General features: G+C 36.0%; 1 protein-coding gene and 1 long non-coding RNA gene across 2 annotated transcripts; both read left to right on the forward strand.

The window, feature by feature from the left end:
* Positions 1-17,508: 17,508 nt before the first annotated feature.
* On the forward strand, positions 17,509-18,445 carry LOC147482000 (protein FAR1-RELATED SEQUENCE 5-like). Its single transcript, XM_086579152.1, has 2 exons — positions 17,509-18,127; positions 18,411-18,445. The coding sequence occupies exons 1-2, from the start codon at positions 17,509-17,511 to the stop codon at positions 18,443-18,445; spliced, it is 654 nt and encodes a 217-aa protein (XP_086435278.1).
* A 240-nt stretch (positions 18,446-18,685) lies between these two features.
* LOC147482001 (uncharacterized) lies at positions 18,686-19,927 on the forward strand. The gene is made up of 5 exons (XR_015206699.1): positions 18,686-18,752; positions 18,881-18,964; positions 19,036-19,167; positions 19,304-19,344; positions 19,450-19,927. It is a non-coding gene; the product is annotated as an uncharacterized LOC147482001 (long non-coding RNA).

Raw genomic sequence — 19,927 nt, forward strand, 5'->3', positions numbered from 1 at the left:
TAAGCAACTACCGGGTGTACAAGATCACACTCGCCCTCATCTTCTTCCCCAACCATCGAACTAGCAAACCCTAAATTGACAATATTGGTTTCACATCCAAAGCCTTTGTATAAATCTAAAGGTCTTTCTAGCTAGAAGCCTAGAAGCACCTTCAAACACGAGACCAAAAGCTAGTAGTTGAAGAAATAGAGTTATTTTGATGGACCTTGCCTGTTGATGATGTTACTGTCCAACATTCCCGACTTAAAGTTTCTTGGCAAAATATCTCGCTGACCTGGTTTCATTTTGAACACAAGAAGTGGTGGGCGTAATTGAACACATCTCAAGTCAAGAGCAATTTTTTATTTTTTATTTTACACTTGTTGGTAGTTGAGTCAAAGTAGAGCACTTCCCATAAATTCATTTCCAGCATAACAAAACCTATTGCGTTCCATAAGAAAGCCATTGCGTTCCGTGTTAATTACTACGATTTTGAATGCAAATTTTCTCTTGGGTCGTTATTGGATAGCCGTAGACTACTCCAATGCAGATCGTCACCCATGAACCTTGATTTAGTGAATCACATTTTAAACTTCTAAATGATGTCAGCCTCTTAGGGCATGGAAATGGCGGCATTGATTTTAGGGTTTGCTGGTTCGATGGTGGGGGAAGAAAATGAGGGAGAGGATGATCATGTGCACCCGGTAATTGCTTAATATAAGAATTTGGGTTAGATTGTTGGGCCGGGTTATAATATTTTGTTTCATGGGTTGGGTTATGTCATTTTTGGGGCTGGGTCCTTATTCTTTTTGGGCCTTAAGAGTTATCAATCTCACCCATTATATTAGGTGTATTATTTTCGCCACATCATGTCCTAGTGTTATGTCCGATGGAAAATACAAAAAAAAATTTTAATAAATAGACACATCATCACTTAACAGACAGATGCTAACAGATTGCTATTTTTGTGAAATCAGGCATAGTACATTGATACGCTTGTGAAAAAAAAATCTATGCTGATACAAGTGTTAATAGGACCTAAGTACGTTGTATATTTATGTATTTAAGCCTAAATAAGATAACAACAAACTTCAGATGGACTTCTTACAAAAAGCCACCAAAATACTCAGTATTTTAATTTAGACTAACCATCCATCATCATCTACCTGAAAACAAACTAAACATCATATAATAAATAGCAAATTCTTACTAGAGGTAATATATCATTGAACATTGATAATCAGTAATTTAGGGTTTCGTTCTTTTGAATCCAAAGTCCGTAAAACGTCTGATTAGTCAAGTTACCTTACTCTAGTGGGGTGGTACCATAGATCGAGTAAGGGTTTGTCCAAACCTTAGGACTAGGCAAGGTTCACAAGTGGATTTACAGCTTCAAGGGAATCAGTGAGTATGATTTACTTTGTTATTTCCTATGTTGCTCAATTAAAACTTGGAATGCAAGTTAACTTAGAATTACAAAGATTGATTACTTAATAAACTAGAGAGAGGGAGAGATACAGGAAGAAGGTTAATCATAATCATGCAAGGTCAATTACAAGAGTTTAGAGTACCTCATCACTACAGCTCTAATCTGTCTCGAGTTCATAGACAAACCCGGAACGGTGTCGAGTATCGATCCCTAGTAAGATGTACTCATCTCTGAGTTCATCTCACTAGCATGAGGAGTTGAATTAACATTCCATCTCTGGAATATCACTTCAACTCCTGGTTTACGTATACACCAGCTGGACAAACTAGAGGGCTAACGGTCACCATAGGGTCTCGCACGAGACTTGACCTAGTGTTAACTAGGTCTCGCACAAGACTGGTCTGGAGTATCAGCACTCCAAACTTGGTCAGACTCAGTCATTTTGGGATCGGATATATAATCAAACCCTATTCCCTAAGTAGTGATTCTGGACTACTAAATTGCAGCCTGATCCTCACATGAGCATCATTAACCCTCCCCTTGGGATGGGGTTTTAGCTCATGGTCCTTGGATGGATTGATTTCTCTGATGTATGAAAGGAAAAAGAGAAAAGAAGTAAAGGAAAAACTGAAAATTTAACTTGAAGAAATAGATTTTATTTGAAGTTTAAGACTTCCTGTACCAACCTAATACAAAAGCTTCAAATGAGAAAAAAAAATACTAAGCATGAAAATGAAAACCACAAAATGAAATGCAAGAAGAGCCCCCCTCCTTTCTCCAACATCCAAAATATATATCCCATGGGAATCTCACGTGAAGACTTCCCATATTTATAAGTTTTGTCCTTTATTTCCTTTTTCAAAACATCCAAATTTTTTTCACAAAATTTGTCTTTTTCTTTTCAGAATATCCAAACTTTTTTCACCCTTTTCTAATCAATAATCTAATCATGCATTTAATTTCTTGTCTTGTCTTTTCTTGCAAGGTGTCACAAAAGTGTCCATCACTTGCCACTTGTCTATGCATGATGACTCATCATTTTTTGTGGGCCCGCAAAGTAGGTTCACGTGTTGTGTCCAATGGTGGCCCGGATTTTGGCATTTTTACAACTTTTTGTCTTTGTATAGAGCTCGTCACCCTGGTTGTTCTGGCAGTTCACTTGTTGCAATCAGCGTCCAGGTATGAAAGATGTGACCTTCGGAAGTTTGCTGCTTCTTTACAAGTGGTCCCGTTCTGCACTGGTTTTGTCCCTTTGGAATCTTCAGCTCTAGTCGGGGCTTTGTTAGGCTTTACATCAATGAGTGGGAAAGACTTCAAGTATGCGCAAGATTTCCGTGCATTTTGATGAGGTTTTATCATTATATTCACGTTAACTGCGAAAACCTACAAAAGTACGAAAATATAATTATTTCATGATTATTAAACACATAATTAACCAAAATGCTATGTCTATATGGGGTTTAGTATTACAATTTTGGGTGCTTATCACACCACCCCCAAATAGCACTTTGCTTGTCCTCAAGCAAAGAAGAGACATTAAAACGATAAGTGGCCAAAAATGTGTTGTTCTAAACTAAGTCTCATTTCGCAGAGTGCGGTTGCATTGACCATATGCAACAAGGCCTTAAACCACTTGGAATTCTCTAGTGGACGAATTATATCCTCGTGAGAGTTTTCCAGAGAAGATACTCACAAACTTCATCTATACTACAACGACTCAGTAACAAAAGCTTGTTCCCTTAATTAATCTTAGATATCTATACATCTCACTAGCGAGGGAAACAAAGATTAATTCTTTTGAAATTCAAGTTAATATACATACAATAATCAAAACATCTACATATGAACATGCATGCAGTGATCTTTACAATGAAATGTACGAGCAGGGCCGTTTATGGATCCTTTGGATATCGTCTTTAAGTAGGTTCTCACAGGTATGTGTCGAAACACAAATTCTCTCATATTTTTCCACTCAAGTTTTGCTAACTTCAGTGTGCAATGGGCACACGTTTCCTCACATACTCAATGACAGTCAGAGGAGCCAAGGTCGAGAATTCACATCTACTACTTATTATCACAACATCCTACTCCTAATTGAGTTAGAGATCTTTATTAGGTGTTATGGGGCTTAGGTGGTAGTGTAGAAGAAAATGGAATGGAAAATTCAAAAATGATAAGTATGAGAGAATAAGGTCTTCAAGATATTTTACACTAGAGAAATCCTTATTTTTTTTCCTGCTTCTAACATAAGTTTCCGTACTTAGCTTTTTTAGCTTTTGTATTCCCTTTTGATTTGATTTTGGGGGAAAGTCTAACTTTGATTTTTCTTTTGATTTTTGAAAATATATTTCTAATTTTCTTTTTCTTTTCTTCTTAAGCAGGTAACTGATTTTGATTTGTGACAAGTTTTTCTCTTCATTTTTCCACACTTCATCCTATTTCTCATACTTATCATCTAGGTAGCCTTATTTATTTGTGGTTAATATATAGATGGGTAAGGATTTTTATTTTTTTTTTTTTTTGCTGAAAATAAAAGGGTTAATGAAAGGTTTAGTGGGGAGACTAGCGGTAAAAATTTTACAGGTATAAATTTGTGGCTATATCGATCCAAAGAAGGACTAAATTCTCACCTAGGATTCGGGTAGTGATCAAATAAGTAGACGCATGATTTTCTCTATTCGGAAAAGCTACTCCTCTGTGTCATTACTCATATATCACACATGTTGAGGCTTTTTTGTTAGATTCTCACAGGATATGGAAATTAAGTTGTCTAACCGTGGGTCTCAGAAACTTACTGCTATGTATATTCAATGATAGTCAGTGCATGAATGCTCATAAAAAGATGTAAAAACTATTGCATACGTATTAACTTAAGTTTCTAAGAACAAATCCTAATTCTAATGCTAGGGTGAGATTTCTAGATATTTTTTTATCACTAAAAAAGAAACTAGACTTTGTAACTAAATACACTTATTTAGACAGAAAATAAAACTATATACAACCTATAAATGTTTAATTTTTTAGAAAGGTTCTAACCACCCCCAAACAGTACGTAGGACGTTGTGTCCTCAAAGTGTCAAGAGAAAGAAATAATATACTTGAGAGGTTTGAGCAAAAATAGAGTTGATATCTTCAACAGAAAATTATGCTAACACCACATATAATATACAAAACAAAAGGGAAAGGGCACATCAAGAATTAAAACAACAAATATGTACATCAACTTACACTGCCCTAATTAAGAATTAGGGGTATGTCCATTCTAGCTTCATCTCTATCGAAATGTCATTCTTTGGCGTCACGCCAGTTTATCATGGTCTGCCAAACTTTGCTCCACTTTCTCTTTTTAGAAGTGTCCAAATGAGCTATCATGTCTTTGTCTTTGGGGAAACAACAAACATACTTCAGGTACCTTGAAGAGCACCGACGCCAGACCCAAAATCTCAAAGAACGAATTATCCTTTTCGCCGGACACATAGAATCTACTTGTACCCAGTCATGAAAAGTGGCCGAAAACTGTGGGAAGAATGCCCTCATTATCCGGCATGCGGTAACGAGCAAGGTGATATACTGGTGTCGAAAATGGCGAGCCCTTTTTAGGTTCTCAATTACGAGATCCGTGATGTCGAAGAAGGTATGTTGCTGAGCAAGAGCATGGAAAGTCTTGCAAGCTAATTCGGTGGTAGTGGAAAAATGTCAATCCCCCATGATGTTCAGAAGGATAAACAATATGGCAGTCCCGACATTCATTGTCATACTTGCTAGGAGAATTGTTTTGTCCGGCCATCAGCTAGGTTCTTTACGTTCAACGACACGGGTGAGGCCATCACCATAGAGGCCAGCAAAATCTTCCCAAAAGTAGTGATTAAAGGAGTTCTGTATGATGTATTGAATGGTGGGGGTGGGCTCGTGATAGGGATGGTCCAAAGTCATAGCAACTGTAAGCTCGTAAAAGAGATGTCTGGTGTTACCCATACGGATTGTGAATCCGTTCAAAAAGAAACCACGTGCACCATTAAATGTTGTTGTATCCTTCATATGATCATAAAAATAAGCCGTTAAATGTGGAGAGTATGTCTGCTCAGGTTGCAGAACGAGGGAGGACCAACCGGATTGGGTGATAAGGTCTCTTAAATGAAGTCCATACGAAGGAGAATCCAACAAAGCCTGGAAGGATTGTTCAGGGATGATCTTTGGAGGTTCCATTATTGGAGATGTAGAAGACGTGTGATGAAAGATACCACCTGTAGACAAAGATAAACCAATTTTTAGAATATGATGGAAATGACTGAGTAAAAACAAATGACATTGATTACAACAGGAAAATTGCACTACACTTAATTAGGGTTACTAAAGAAAAACTAAAAAAAAAAAAAATAGAAAAACGACAAAGAACGGAAATTCTAACGGAAATTTGTGAAATTTAATTTGGGTCATGGCCCGGGTAACAGCGAGGATCCTTTGGTGGGAGAAATCCATTTATAAGATTCTCGATGAAGTCAATCCATGCAACAGGGCGCTTTGTGTCTGGTAAATCTTATATTGATTCTCCATTATGAGATTGTGCTTTGCCAAGAACTGGTTGTGGCTATGCAAGAATTGTGTTTGTTCCTCGTCGTGCATTGTCTGAAGGTCGTGAAACTCAAGAAGACTGGTGATGATGATGCTCTGATGTGTGTATAATGTTATTAGTCCTTGATGAATTAAATGAAGGCCTTCCATAGGATTAAATACGTTGTGTATTGCATTGTCAGCGAAGATGTTGATAGAGGAAAAAACTTCACCGGTTTCTGCACCGGCATGGTTCTTTGCAACGTCGAGAGTCCAAAAACTGTTCATACAGACGGAGTGAATGGTGAGAATGTTAGCTGTTCTGAGATATGTAGTAGGAACAGTAATAGGAAAACCCCAACGCACCATGATAAGTGCCACAATGGTTGGCAAAGGAGCTGACTTTTTCCCGGCACGTGTAATCGCGTTCCAGAGAAATTGAATTATGCAAAAATCATTGCTTTTAGTTTGCAGGACCCAGAGTAGATGGAGGAGGGGTTTTGTTATTTTGGAAGTCTTAGATGTGCCGAGCACATTATGGGCTAGCCATTGGATCACAGCTAATTGGTTCTTTTGCAAGGATCGCTGATAAACAATGCGGTTTTTCCGGTTGTATTCGCCGTAAAGGATAGTTGCAAACATTAGATGCCTTATATTGTCGAATGGTGAATCCTGAAGGTGTACCCCAGGGTTTGTTATGGGAATTTGAAGGACCTCGAAGATGATTTCTGGAGTCAATTCGGGCTCGCATCCGTTTGCACGGACAAAGAATTTCCCGTTTTGGAAATTATCGTGTGTATAGAAATGCATAACCAATTCTCTGGAATAAAGTGCCTCCTTATGATGTAATAAAGGGAACCATCCTGGACGTAAAATTTCAGTGTCAAAATATGGTTGAAATAGACCGCTCTGAAAATTTTCCATAAAGTTTTGCTCGGGCACGAAAATTCAAGTGAAGATGGAAGGAATGGAGTGGTGAAGATAATTCAATGAAAAAGGGAAGACTGGATTTTAGAGGTGTCTAGCCTAACTATAAATAGGCACCAATCCGAAACTGCAAAAAATACGGATCGAGGTGTCACAGGGTAGTTAGACCACGTGTATCTTCTAAAATAATTCTATCAAGGTGCTTGCCCAAAAGATTGTTTAAAGTCAGATCCCTGAGACTGTGAGTCAAACGTGGGAAGAGATAGAATATATGAGAGAAGGTTTCACAGGGTAGTTTGGCCAACTTGTATATTCATAAATCAATTAAACAATGCGCAAAAGTGGATGTAGTGTGGAGAGGAAAGAATAAGGCATGCCACTACAAGGAAGATCATGAATATCCTCCTGAATAAAAAATGGGATTTTAATATCATCAGATGAGTGATTGTCAGCAAAACCACACCACTACTGTAACGCTCGTATTTATTTATTTATTTATTTATTTATTTAATATTTGATTGGATTGGATTTGGGATACATGGGCCTGGTTTCTGGGCCCGAGTCTATGTTGGGCTTGGGTTTCAAACCCAAGTATATAATCACATTGTTCTAGAGAATATGGTTTTTAGAGAATAAAAAAATAATAAAAATGGAGGCAGAGATAGAAGCTCGGTTGCTAGAGCGTTGGAGCGCGACGATTCGGATTAGGAGGGATTCGTCGAGCTGTTAATAAAGGTGAGTAGACAATTTTTATACACCGTATGATTTTCGCAAGTTTAAATATAATAATAAAATTGTCGATTGAATATATATATATATATATATATATATATATATATATATATATATATATATATATATATATAGTGGGATTTAAATTTTTGGTGACTGTTTCTTCATTGTTGGCCGGTTCTTGATCCTGTGAATCTTAAGTGGACATTTCTAATTGTTGGCATATTGAGTATATCAATAGAATTTTTATTGATCCCTTAGAGTGGTAATTCAATACCGTACTTATATTATTGGGCTTCATACGGATATGGAGTTTGTTTGATTAAATCTGTGTATGATAAGGTCCTAGAATGGTATGATGAAATTAGGCTCTTAAATCCACTGTGTAAGATCCTTAGCTACCAGAACATAAAGTGGGTGCGAGAAAGCTCTCAATATTCAGTTTGCCTTTGATCCTTATCTATTTATGTTTACTTACTTGGTGAGAAACCTAAATATATTTATTTAATCACCTTCAGTTCTCAAAAAGACTTTAGGAGTACCATGTGACTATAACTTTAGAAACATTTCGACAGCTTTAGCATACCTGTTAAAGTGGATTGGCCAATAAGTATAGAATGTGGTGTTAAGAAATCAGAGCACGACTTCTTATTGAATTAATGTGATATTCATTACCTATCCATCGCGAGGGTTACCGTTTGGTGCTGGAATACTCCTTCCAAAATCGACAATGAACAACATTGTTTGTTGTGGCTGATCCGGTGGTGGTTGGAGAGGAGGCTGGTGGTAGCTGATGGAGAAGACGACCTATTGGTCAGTTAGGATTGGGGCGTGGGCCTTAGGTGGTTTAGTTGCTGGGTCGAAATCTAATTTTGTTGGTTGGGCCGGAACTAAGTTATTTTAGTTATGGGCCAGTTTCATTTGTTTTGATTGGGGCCGGTTTTGTTTTAGTTTTGGGCCAGTTCAGTTTAAAATTTTTAGGCCAATTTCTAATATTGCTTGGGGCCAGTCCATAGGACTTAATAGAGATCCAAATGGGTCTTTCAACATTTAGACTTTCGGGTTCTAAGGTTTGGGCTTGGCTAGTTGGCTCCGAACCATGACCTTAGCCTTGAGCCCAGGAACCATGCACTTTTGACTTTAGCCATGAACCATGGCTATGACCCTGAACCTGTCGAACATGGAAACGACAGTTTGATTTTGACTTTTGACCATTGACTTTTGACTGTTGACTGTGGAATGTTGACTTTTTCTAGATTTTCACATATTTAAGAATATGGACAAATGTAGTAATAAAATATTGTCGAAAATTATATAACGCTGTTTGTCATTATCTAATTAAAATTTGACGTGAGTAGTGTGTAAAACAAATATATATATTGGGCTTTGATTGTGGACTGTTGACTGTTTAATTGTGTTACGTTTTTATATATTAAATTGTATGGACAAATCAAATGCTAAAATGTTGTGGAAGCTTGTATGAATTTGGTTGTCATTATCTAATTAAGATTTGACGTTGATATTGTGACATTATATAATATGTTGGGATATATATATTAAAGGCAATAGTTTTGGAGAAATAAATGTATAGATACTCTATTATTTTATCTATGAGGTAGTCTAGTATGTGTGGATATTTTCCCACGGGATTATGGCTTAGTGCAATAATATATTGGCACGTGAAAGAATAAAAGTGGTTATGAGATATAATTGAGATATTTCTAAATATTGTGGCTTAGTGCAATAATGTATTTGACATGCACGTGATATAGTGGAATTATTATGAGTCATAAATGGATGACACTTGAATAAATTACGTAACGAAAATCCTATAACCTAGCTACCACAACTCATGTGATTTGGCCCTTCTGGCATTTTAGTGAATCTGAATGGCCTTTGGGCGTAAGTAATATGATTGGCCCTTCTGGCGTTTCAGTGAATCTGAATGGCCTTCGGGCGTAAGTAATGTGATTGGCCCTTCTGGCGTTTCAGTGAATCTGAATGGCCTTCAGGCGTAAGTAATGTGATTGACCCTTCTGGCGTTTCAGTGAATCTGAATGGCCCTTCTGGCGTAGCCGAATAGTGGCTTGATTATTCCGTTCACAAAATAGAACGAGACGCGCGATATTTTATGCCGAATAGTGGCGATTTTACATAATGGCTTCCGTGTGAGGGTTACGGTGTCGCGCGCATCCCGCCGTGGTAGTTACACCGCGGAGTGGTTCATTATATAAGGGGAGGCATGTGGATGTACATGTTCGGCGTTGGAAAGCGATTGTGGTAGCCAGGGAAACTAGGTAAGACATAGATACGACGTGATTTTAGGGACACGCAAAGAAAGCCTTAAATAATATAATTATGGTAATATGTAGGTTATTGATGTATCTTTAGATAGATGATTGTATATGGTTTTGCAGAAGTGTGGGTCAAACTAATTACTTGGGCAGAGACGACCCACTCTGTAATTGAGCATGAAATACGGTACGTATATAATATGTTTTGTTGGTTATTTGTTAGATGTTAGAACCTAAGGCGCCTCGATGGAGGAACTACATGCCTTATTCATTATGCATATAGTTTGTTGTAATAGTTGTTTTAAGTTAAGGCGCCTCAGTGGAGGAACTACCTGCCTTACCTATTGTAGTTAAGAATGTCGTATTAGTTGTTGGGAGTTAAGGCGCCTCGGTGGAGGAACTAACTACCTTATGGGTTGTGTTTGTATATGTATAAATATGTGTTGTATTTTAGAGCTACTCACACCAGCATTTTATAATGCTGACCCGATTTGCATGTTTGCTTATCGGGTGTGTTCATTAAATGAACATAGTTGATAAGTCTTGACATATTTAGTGTTGAAGAAGATTGGTTGCTGCTTGTGGTTTGCGTTATCGTCGCATTTCAAGATAGGCCTTGTTTTCCTTTGAGGTGATATAGATTTTCAGTTGAGATAAAGTTATTTGCATTTTCATTTGTGAAGTTTTGTAATGAATAGGATTTTTGTTTAAGTTAAAATTTTATTGGTTTTTAATTATCCACATATTCAAACTGTTTATGGGTTTTTGGAAGTTGAGAGTGCGTCACACCTCGGAGATCGAAGAGTCGGGAACAAATATTGTTTTTCCGAATTCTGTCGAAATTCGGGGTGTGACAGTTTGGTATCAGAGCATTTGGTTAGCTTAGACTTAGGTGAGTTTAGGTGATTCTCGGATCGTGGTTTATGGGTAGTGTTTAAGAAGTTTTATTTTCAAAACTATTTCCGCTAGTTGTTTTATTTTTACAAAGAAAATGAAAGAGATATAGAAATAAAAAGAGTCAATATTTTTCTTGATTTGTTTGTACGTGTAATGTGTATATTTATATTAGTTACTCTGGTGGAGTGCATATGAAATGATGTTTTTGTTTCCTTATCATATGAGGAGTAGTTACATTTATTATATGTTAATTATTAATGGATTTGATCAAAATGATGTGTGCTACTATAAGGATGTTTTATTGTTTGTATTCATTTTCACATGGATTATGGATTAAGTGTTATAACCTGTCTGTGAACTTTGTATTTGCGTGTTATGTTATTATTTAAGAAACAAGAAGATATTTTATCTATATTGAATGAGCTGTTTTAGCTGATGACTTTGTGATGTACTGAGTAAGGAACTAATCGCCTCGGTGTTGGAGGAACTATCTTGCCTCACTCGTACACTTTAATGGATGAATAATATTTTAAAGTATAAGAGATTAATTTGTTAGATGTGATTAATTATAAATAGAATAAAAAATAATAAATAAATAAATAAAATATACGTGTATTCTTTTTGAGATGTGTATACTTGCGTATACACGTATATTCTTTTTGAGATGTGTATACTTGCGTATACACGTTTTATATTATTGTATATAGATGAACTATTACCGGGTATATGAAGATAATAGTGTTTCACCAACATGGCATGATTGATTAATATTGTTAAATTAGTTTCACAGTGATTTTTGCATATTCGAGTATTCTTACATATATACCCTGATTTATGGTTCATAAATATTACCGTGAGAATATAACTTGTTATGGGTGATATATTAGAAATGAGTTTATATTATCCTAAATTTTTTTAAAATTCGTGTTATACGGTAGCAAGTCTTATGTTAATTGTCATTGTATATGGAGATTAATTTTTGGAATCTTTTCACCGTTTAAAATAATTAGTAATAATAATAATAGCAATGAGCGTCGTGTAATTATTCTTAATTGTTTTGTTTTAGTCTATATGATTTTGATAGATGAATATGAAAAATTATTTTTAGATACGTGTTATATTTGATCCAGTTGCAAGCATGAATTAGGATTCAAGGGTTGTTATAAATTTAATATTTCTGAGAGCATGACTAAAGTAAATATAAAGTTTTATTGTAGTATCAATGACACGAGTGATTTTTATTTTAAGTGTATCAGGACACTAATTTTCTTTTATGCATGATAATGAAAGACTCCATAATGTTTTATGCAGTGATGAACTTACCCTGTATTATTGATTAGTTACGTAGAATATTATTTTTCGTAGAGACTGCTACGTGTCAAGAAACTACATGCTAAAAAGATATGATATATTTATCTTGTATTTAAGTGACAGTAATAATTTGTTTTAATATAGACAGTTAAACTGTAATAGATTTTGAAATGGCATGAGGACATATATTCTGAAATGATTTAAAATAATTAATATCAACGTTATCTTGCTTAAGTTTAATCTTTGTACATTCTTGTGAAAACTCTACGTTAATAACCAACGTTATTTGTTCGTATAACTTTACTTCTGAATCTCGGGACGAGATTCTTTTGAGATGTGTATAGCTGTAACGCCTGTATTTAAAATACATATTTATTTATTTATTTATTTAATTATTTATTTAATATTTGATTGGATTGGATTTGGGATACATGGGCCTGGTTTCTGGGCCCGAGTCTGTGTTGGGCTTGGGTTTCAAACCCAAGTGTATAATCACATTGTTCTAGAGAATAGGGTTTTTAGAGAATAAAAAAATAATAAAAATGGAGGTAGAGAGATAGAAGCTCGGTTGCTAGAGCGTTGGAACGCGACAATTCGGATTAGGAGGGATTCGTCGAGCTGTTAATAAAGGTGAGTAGATAATTTTTATACACCGTATGATTTTCGCAAGTTTAAATATAATACGTAAATTGTCAATTGAATATATATATAGTGGGATTTAAATTTTTGGTGACTGTTTCTTCATTGTTGGCCAGTTCTTGATCTTGTGAATCTTAAGTGGACATTGCTAATTGTTGGCATATTGAGTATATCAATAGAATTTTTATTGATCCCTTAGAGTGGTAATTCAATACCGTACTTATATTATTGGGCTTCATACGGATATGGAGTTTGTTTGATTAAATCTGTGTATGATAAGGTCCTAGAATGGTATGATGAAATTAGGCTCTTAAATCCACTGTGTAAGATCCTTAGCAACCAGAACATAAAGTGGGTGCGAGAAAGCTCTCAATATTCAGTTTGCCTTTGATCCTTATATATTTATGTTTACTTACTTGGTGAGAAACCTAAATATATTTTTTTAATCACCTTCAGTTCTCAAAAAGACTTTAGGAGTACCATGTGACTATAACTTTAGAAACATTTCGACAGCTTTAGCATACCTGTTAAAGTGGATTGGCCAATAAGTATAGAATGTGGCTGTTAAGAAATCAGAGCACGACTTCTTATTGAATTAATGTGATATTCATTACCTATCCATCGCGAGGGTTGTCGTTTGGTACTGGAATACTCCTTCCAGAATCGACAATGAACAACATTGCTTGTTGTGGCTGATCCAGTGGTGGCTGGAGAGGAGGCTGGTGGTAGCTGATGGAGAAGACGACCTGTTGGTCGGTTGGGATTGGGGTGTGGGCCTTAGGTGGTTTAGTTGCTGGGCCGAAATCTAATTTTGTTGGTTGGGCCGGAACTAAGTTATTTTAGTTATGGGCCAGTTTCATTTGTTTTGATTGGGGCCAGTTTTGTTTTAGTTTTGGGCCAGTTCAGTTTAAATTTTTTGGGCCGATTTCTAATATTGCTTGGGGCCAGTCCATAGGACTTAATAGAGATCCAAATGGGTCTTTCAACAGTTAGACTTTCGGGTTCTAAGGTTTGGGCTTGGCTAGTTGGGTCCGAACCATGACCTTAGCCTTGAGCCCAGGAACCATGCACCTTTGACCTTAGCCATGAACCATGGCTATGACCCTGAACGTGTCGAACATGGAAACGACAGTTTGACTTTGACTTTTGACCGTTGACTTTTGACTTTTGACTGTTGACTGTGGAATGTTGACTTTTTCTAGATTTTCACATATTTAAGAATATGGACAAATGTAGTAATAAAATATTGTCGAAAATTATATAACGCTGTTTGTCATTATCTAATTAAGATTTGACGTGAGTAGTGTGTAAAACATATATATATTGGGCTTTGATTGTGGACTGTTGACTGTTTAATTGTGTTACGTTTTTATATATTAAATTGTATGGACAAATCAAATGCTAAAATGTTGTGGAAGCTTGTATGAATTTTGTTGTCATTATCTAATTAAGATTTGACATTGATATTGTGACATTATATAATATGTTGGGATATATATATTAAAGGCAATAGTTTTGGAGAAATAAATGTATAGACACTCTATTATTTTATCTATGAGGTAGTATAGTATGTGTGGATATTTTTCCACGGGATTATGGCTTAGTGCAATAATATATTGGCACGTGAAAGAATGAAAGTGGTTATGAGATATAATTGAGATATTTCAAAATATTGTGACTTAGTGCAATAATGTATTTGACATGCACGTGATATAGTAAAATTATTATGAGTCATAAATGGATGACACTTGAATAAATTACGTAACGAAAATCCTCGAACCTAGCTACCACATCTGATTTTTGTTGAGAAATCTATGATCCAGTACAGACTTGTTAACCGGATAAACTGGTTTGGAAAAAAAACAAATATATGAAATACCAAATTTACCCAAAAACTAATTCAACCTAATAACCATCGTGGAAATTGGAAAGTCAAATAAATACATCGCTATTTACTTCGGGCTGGTTCGAATAAAAAAGGAAAACAGTTGGCACCAAACTCTCATACTCTTTTCGGGTTCATCTCCACTAAACTGAGTTCATCTCCATTGTTTCCCTTTTTCACTATCTTCTAAGAGAAATCCTCTACATTTCAAACTCGGATTGGGCATCTCTCAAATACTCCTTCAAGACTCTCCTTGGGTTTGGATATGAGTATTTAGTAATTTAGGCTTAGTTTAAGAAATTTTTCTATGGATTGATTAGTGAATTAATATCTAGTTTCAAAATATCTGTTATTTACATATGGTGGTGCTTGGTCTTCAATGGCAAACACAAGTTTTTTACATGTATATTTTGGTTCAATGGTTTGCTTTTCTTGTTTGTTTATGACTTTCACACATATATCATGGCTTCCTCTATATAAATGCACTGATGCCATTAGAATCCGCAATTAAATGTGCTAGGCGATAGTACTATCTACTAAGGCTAACAGCAGTGATCGCTACTAGACCTGATGTCTTGGCAATGCCCTAACCCTGCTTTGTTGGCCAGCAAAAGCATGTTAGATAAGAAACACTTGTTTTATTGATGAACTTGGCCTGTTTAGAAATTTAAGTGTAGTAGTAGTTATCTTATTGCACTAAATTTGTTTGTAAACTCTTGAGATGTGCAGTAGACAAATGGCGGGATTGCAAAATTGAGTTAAAGTAGGTACCAGATTATAATCTAGAATATTTATGTAATTGTGCTAAAGTGTGTACAGTAATAATGTGATCAAGTGAAAAAAGAGTTGAGAGATACTGAAACCCTCGATGCTTCATGGCCAAAAATGCGAGGAAATAAATGAGCAAGTGGTGAGAAAAAAGAATTATTAGTTAGAAATGTGATTCGCATAGGCATACACGGGGGGGGGGAGGGTGGACCAGGTTAAGCAAAGTGTACCGGTTAAACTGATTTTACTTTCATCCTGATAACACTGCTGGCATTGTTAGTCGATCCTATAATTTTAGTGGCACACATGACACATGCAAGAGCATAAACAATCCTTGAGACCAGAGAAACTAAATTGTCACTTTTTCTAGCATAAATGTAAAAAAAAAATGATGTTGGAATAGTATTACCTCTTTTATAGTTCTGGAATGACATCTTGAAATAACTATAGTACTATACAACGTAATAACGAGAGAAGTAGTGATAGTTTATAAATTATAAGTAGATTCCTGGCCTGGCCGGATTGCCAATTATGAAGGTATTCTACTCCTTGAAAATTGAAATTGATCATATTTTCAATTCTAGGATTCAAGACATGTAAATATTGAGCTCCATAGGGGGAGTTTAATCACATATTGAACTTGCTTATCTTCTTATGTCACATAATAAGGAGAGTTTAATTTTACTGCTAGTTTCTTTTTACTTATTTCCGTTGCTTAAATTATCGTTACGCATTACTCACCTTCACCTTTTGTCCCTTCATGACACAAAGGTGAATCTTTTAATTATTTATTTGTGAACCTAAAATGCTATTGTCTGTTTTATTTTTTATTTTAAAATGAAATTTTAACTTCAAATTAATGTTGCTTCAATGTATACTCTTTATTTGTTGTTTATTTTATTTTGCACTTATAGTGCAAGAAGTAATGAATGCATATTTATATTATTACCATATTATAGTGATCAAGTGATGGTGGATATCTCTAATGAAGACAGAGATTGGGCTACAAATATGTGTAATGACGCATGTCCCGATATGAGGAAAGTGATTCTTGGACAATCGAAATAAATATTGTGGAAGGTTCAACCAATGTGAGTTTGGAAGACGGAGATGAATCGATGACCATAGTGTTAGTGAAATTGAAGGTTTTGAAGGACAGATCAAATGAAGCGCGATGCAAGAAGTGAACAAACTAATGAGAATGATTTCGATCTATTCAGTGGTAAGTTGGGAGGGGAAGATCTAGATGAAAATGCAATCATATTTTCAATGTGTTTTAAAACCAGCAACGAGGCATTTGAGTTCTACAACGAGTATGCTAAGGTTGTTGGGTTTAGTGTACGCAAGGGTGTTTACCGATTTCATAAAAATATCCCGGTTAAAAGAAATTTTGTGTGCTCGTGCCAAGGTGAGAGAGAGGTGAAATATTTGAATATGGAACACAAAAGGAAACAACGTGAGTTGTCTAGATGCAAGTGTCTTGCGATTTTTGAAGTGATTTTTTATATTAAATGCAATATGTGGGTTGTTAATAAGTTTGTTGCTGAACACACTCAACCACTTGTGCCTTATCCTAGTTCGATATTTGGTCGCTCACATAGAAAGATGGGCAGTGAAGATGCGGCTTTGGCAAAGAGTCTAATTGATGTGGGCATTAGACAATGTCAAGTGATGGATTTCCTTGTTTATAGGGTGACCAGTTTTTGTAAAGTTGGTTACATAAGAAAGGATTTGTATAATTATATGACCGGGATGAGAAAAATTTTTATTATATGAATGGAGATGCTAGCACACTTGTTTCCCTGCATGAAAAACAAGTCGAAGATTGATCCAGAATTTTACTACTCATACAAAATTTGAATGAACTTAGCCAATTGGTCGATTGTTCGGGTGATTCGACGCCTCGTCACGATTACAATTTGTTTTGGTGATGTGTTATTGTTTGATTCAACATACCGGACAAATCAATACAAAATGCCAATTGTCGTATTTGGCCGGAGTGAACAATCATAGACAAACTATTGTATTTGGTTTTGCAGTTATGACTAGTGAGTCGAGCGGTTTACATTTAGGCGTTAGAGCGTTTTCTTACAGCGATGGGCGGTAAGGCACCTAAGTCGGTCATAGCAGATGGTGATCATGCAATTCGCAAGGCTATTAAAGCTACCTTACCTAGTGCTAGACATCACTTATGTGCTTGGCACGTTCTGAAAAATTGTATTGACAATGTCCGTGTCTCTGGGTTTCAAAGGGGCTTTTGTTCACTCATGTTTATGAAATGTTCAGAAGAAGAGTTTGACCAAATGTGGGAACATTTGTTAGAAGCACACCAGGTCCATGACCATGAGTGGGTGAAGAAGATATACAAAAAGAGGATGAGGTGGGCAGAGGCATATCTTCGAGGCGCATTCTTTGGTGGTTGTAGAACCAACCAACGTTGTGAAAGCATGAACTCTGTTATACGGCTTCATGTAAAGCCTGGTTTAAAAATGGTTGAGCTCTATGGAAAAATGAAGCTAGTACTTGAGAAGATCCGGCACCGTGAGCACGAAGAAGAAGTTATTATTCTGACAACCAAGCCGGTAATTGTGACCCACCTGACTGAGTATGAAAATCAGGCGAACTCCATCTATACACAGGCGGCTTTTAATGTGTTTAAGATGCAATTGCAGCAAGAGGCATTGTACATTGTTGATTCAATGAAGGATCATCAAGGTGACAATATTCGTTACTACACTTTGCATCGTCATTTGTATAGGCACTGCAAGTCTATTGTGGAATACAATGTTGTTGATAAAAAAGCGAAGTGTTCTTGTGGTCTATTTGAGTCATTTGGTTTTCCATGCCGACACATCATTTCCGTCTTAAAAAATGAAGACGTCGCTGAAATACCCTCTAGTTGCATTTTATTGAGGTGGACACGACATGTGAAAACGGTCATTCCTACTGTTACTTCAGTTAATGTTCATAATGAAGCAACTTCTGCTATTTGTTATAGTGAGCTTATGGGGATTTGCAAGAATATTTGTTTGAAGGCCTCCAAAACTAAAGAAGCTAGTGAAGAGTTCAAAGATTTCCTACATTCTTATCTTATGTCAAAAGATATCCCATCAACTGCTGAAGAAAATCATCAAGTTCCCGTTGAGGAGCCATCAGATACTCACGGAGATGCGGCCCACTTAGAACTGATACGTGATCCACCCCAGGTAGCACCTAAGGGTCGACCAAAAAGACGTAAAGGACACAATGAGACAAAGAAGAAAAGTTGTGGCGAATGTGGTGTTGTTGGGCATACAAAACCCACGTGCCCAGAATTACATCGAGAAATTGGGGGTAACTAGTTATGTTCACCGCTTTAGTTTTTCCAATACAAGTATTTATATTATTGAAGAACTATAATTTTTAAACATGTTGCGTTGCTAGTACTTCTATTTTTTTAATAACTACAATGCTATGTGTGTGTAATAGGGCCAAATACAAACTCAAAACGTATGAGAAAATGTGCTCGATCAACTGATTTGAGCGAAGAAGAGGAGATACATTCTACGAGTGGTAGGTACTGCCATTTGCTCAATTTTGGTTTCCAAAGCTCAATATAATTCTCAATTTTTGTTCTAATATAGGTGTGTGTGGTTTTGTTGCTACGGAGAATTCTGATAAAAATAAAGGAAGATCTCGAATCAGCAAGTGTGGAAATTGCAGTGAAACAGGGCATACGAAGACTACGTGTACATGGCCTAAACCTCAATCACAAGGTAGGTACTACATATTGAGTAGTTATATTTGGAAGGTTACAATATCCTGAACTATGTATATACTTATTTAATATTAGTATTTTCAAAATCTTAGTATTTAATTATTGAATTTATTGCTTGAATTCTTTTCAAACAGCTTCTTCTTCTAAGGTTCCAACAACTCCTCCACCTTCTCAGGTAATTACATTTATCTTCTAGGATATATTTTCCCACCAATCGACCATATTTACTAAACGAATGTAAACTCAGAAGGCGTTAACTGTGTTGTATTAGTTTTTGCAGGGTGATCAGTAGTGAGATTAGATGCTGTTGGGAAGGTTTTTGCAGGGTGATCAGTAGTGGATATTAGCTGCAGTCTCATGACCGTAAGTTGATCAGTTGTTTGTCAAAGTTGGCAGTTCCAGCTAATAGGCCTTGTATTGAGTTAGTGGGACAGAAGAAAGTGAATCATCAGTCTACCAGCTATAGAAGTGAAGAAGTACTCAATTGTGAAGAAAGACATTGTCCCAGTTCTTGGTCATTGCTACTAGACCTGATGTCTTGGCAATGCCCTAACCCTGCTCTGTTGGCCAGCAAAAGCATGTTAGATAAGAAACACTTGTTTTATTGATGAACTTGGCCTGTTCAGAAATTTAAGTGTAGTAGTAGTAATCTTATTGCACTAAATTTGTTTGTAAACTCTTGAGATTTGAGACAAAAGAGGTTTGAGAATTTCACCATCATGTCATAATAACAATTCTGTTTTTAGAAGAAGAAGAAA

Source organism: Coptis chinensis, chromosome 8 (genome assembly GCF_015680905.1).
Source record: "Coptis chinensis isolate HL-2020 chromosome 8, ASM1568090v1, whole genome shotgun sequence".
Taxonomy (NCBI): Eukaryota; Viridiplantae; Streptophyta; class Magnoliopsida; order Ranunculales; family Ranunculaceae; genus Coptis; species Coptis chinensis.

What these genes read in the sequence shown, in the direction of transcription:
- LOC147482000 (XM_086579152.1), top strand. Translation starts at nt 17,509, where the DNA reads ATGGGCGGTAAGGCACCTAAGTCGGTCATAGCAGATGGTGATCATGCA. An exon ending in TTCAATGAAGGATCATCAAG is followed by an intron (nt 18,128 to 18,410) that starts GTGACAATATTC and finishes TATTTGTTATAG; the next exon opens with TGAGCTTATGGGGATTTGCA.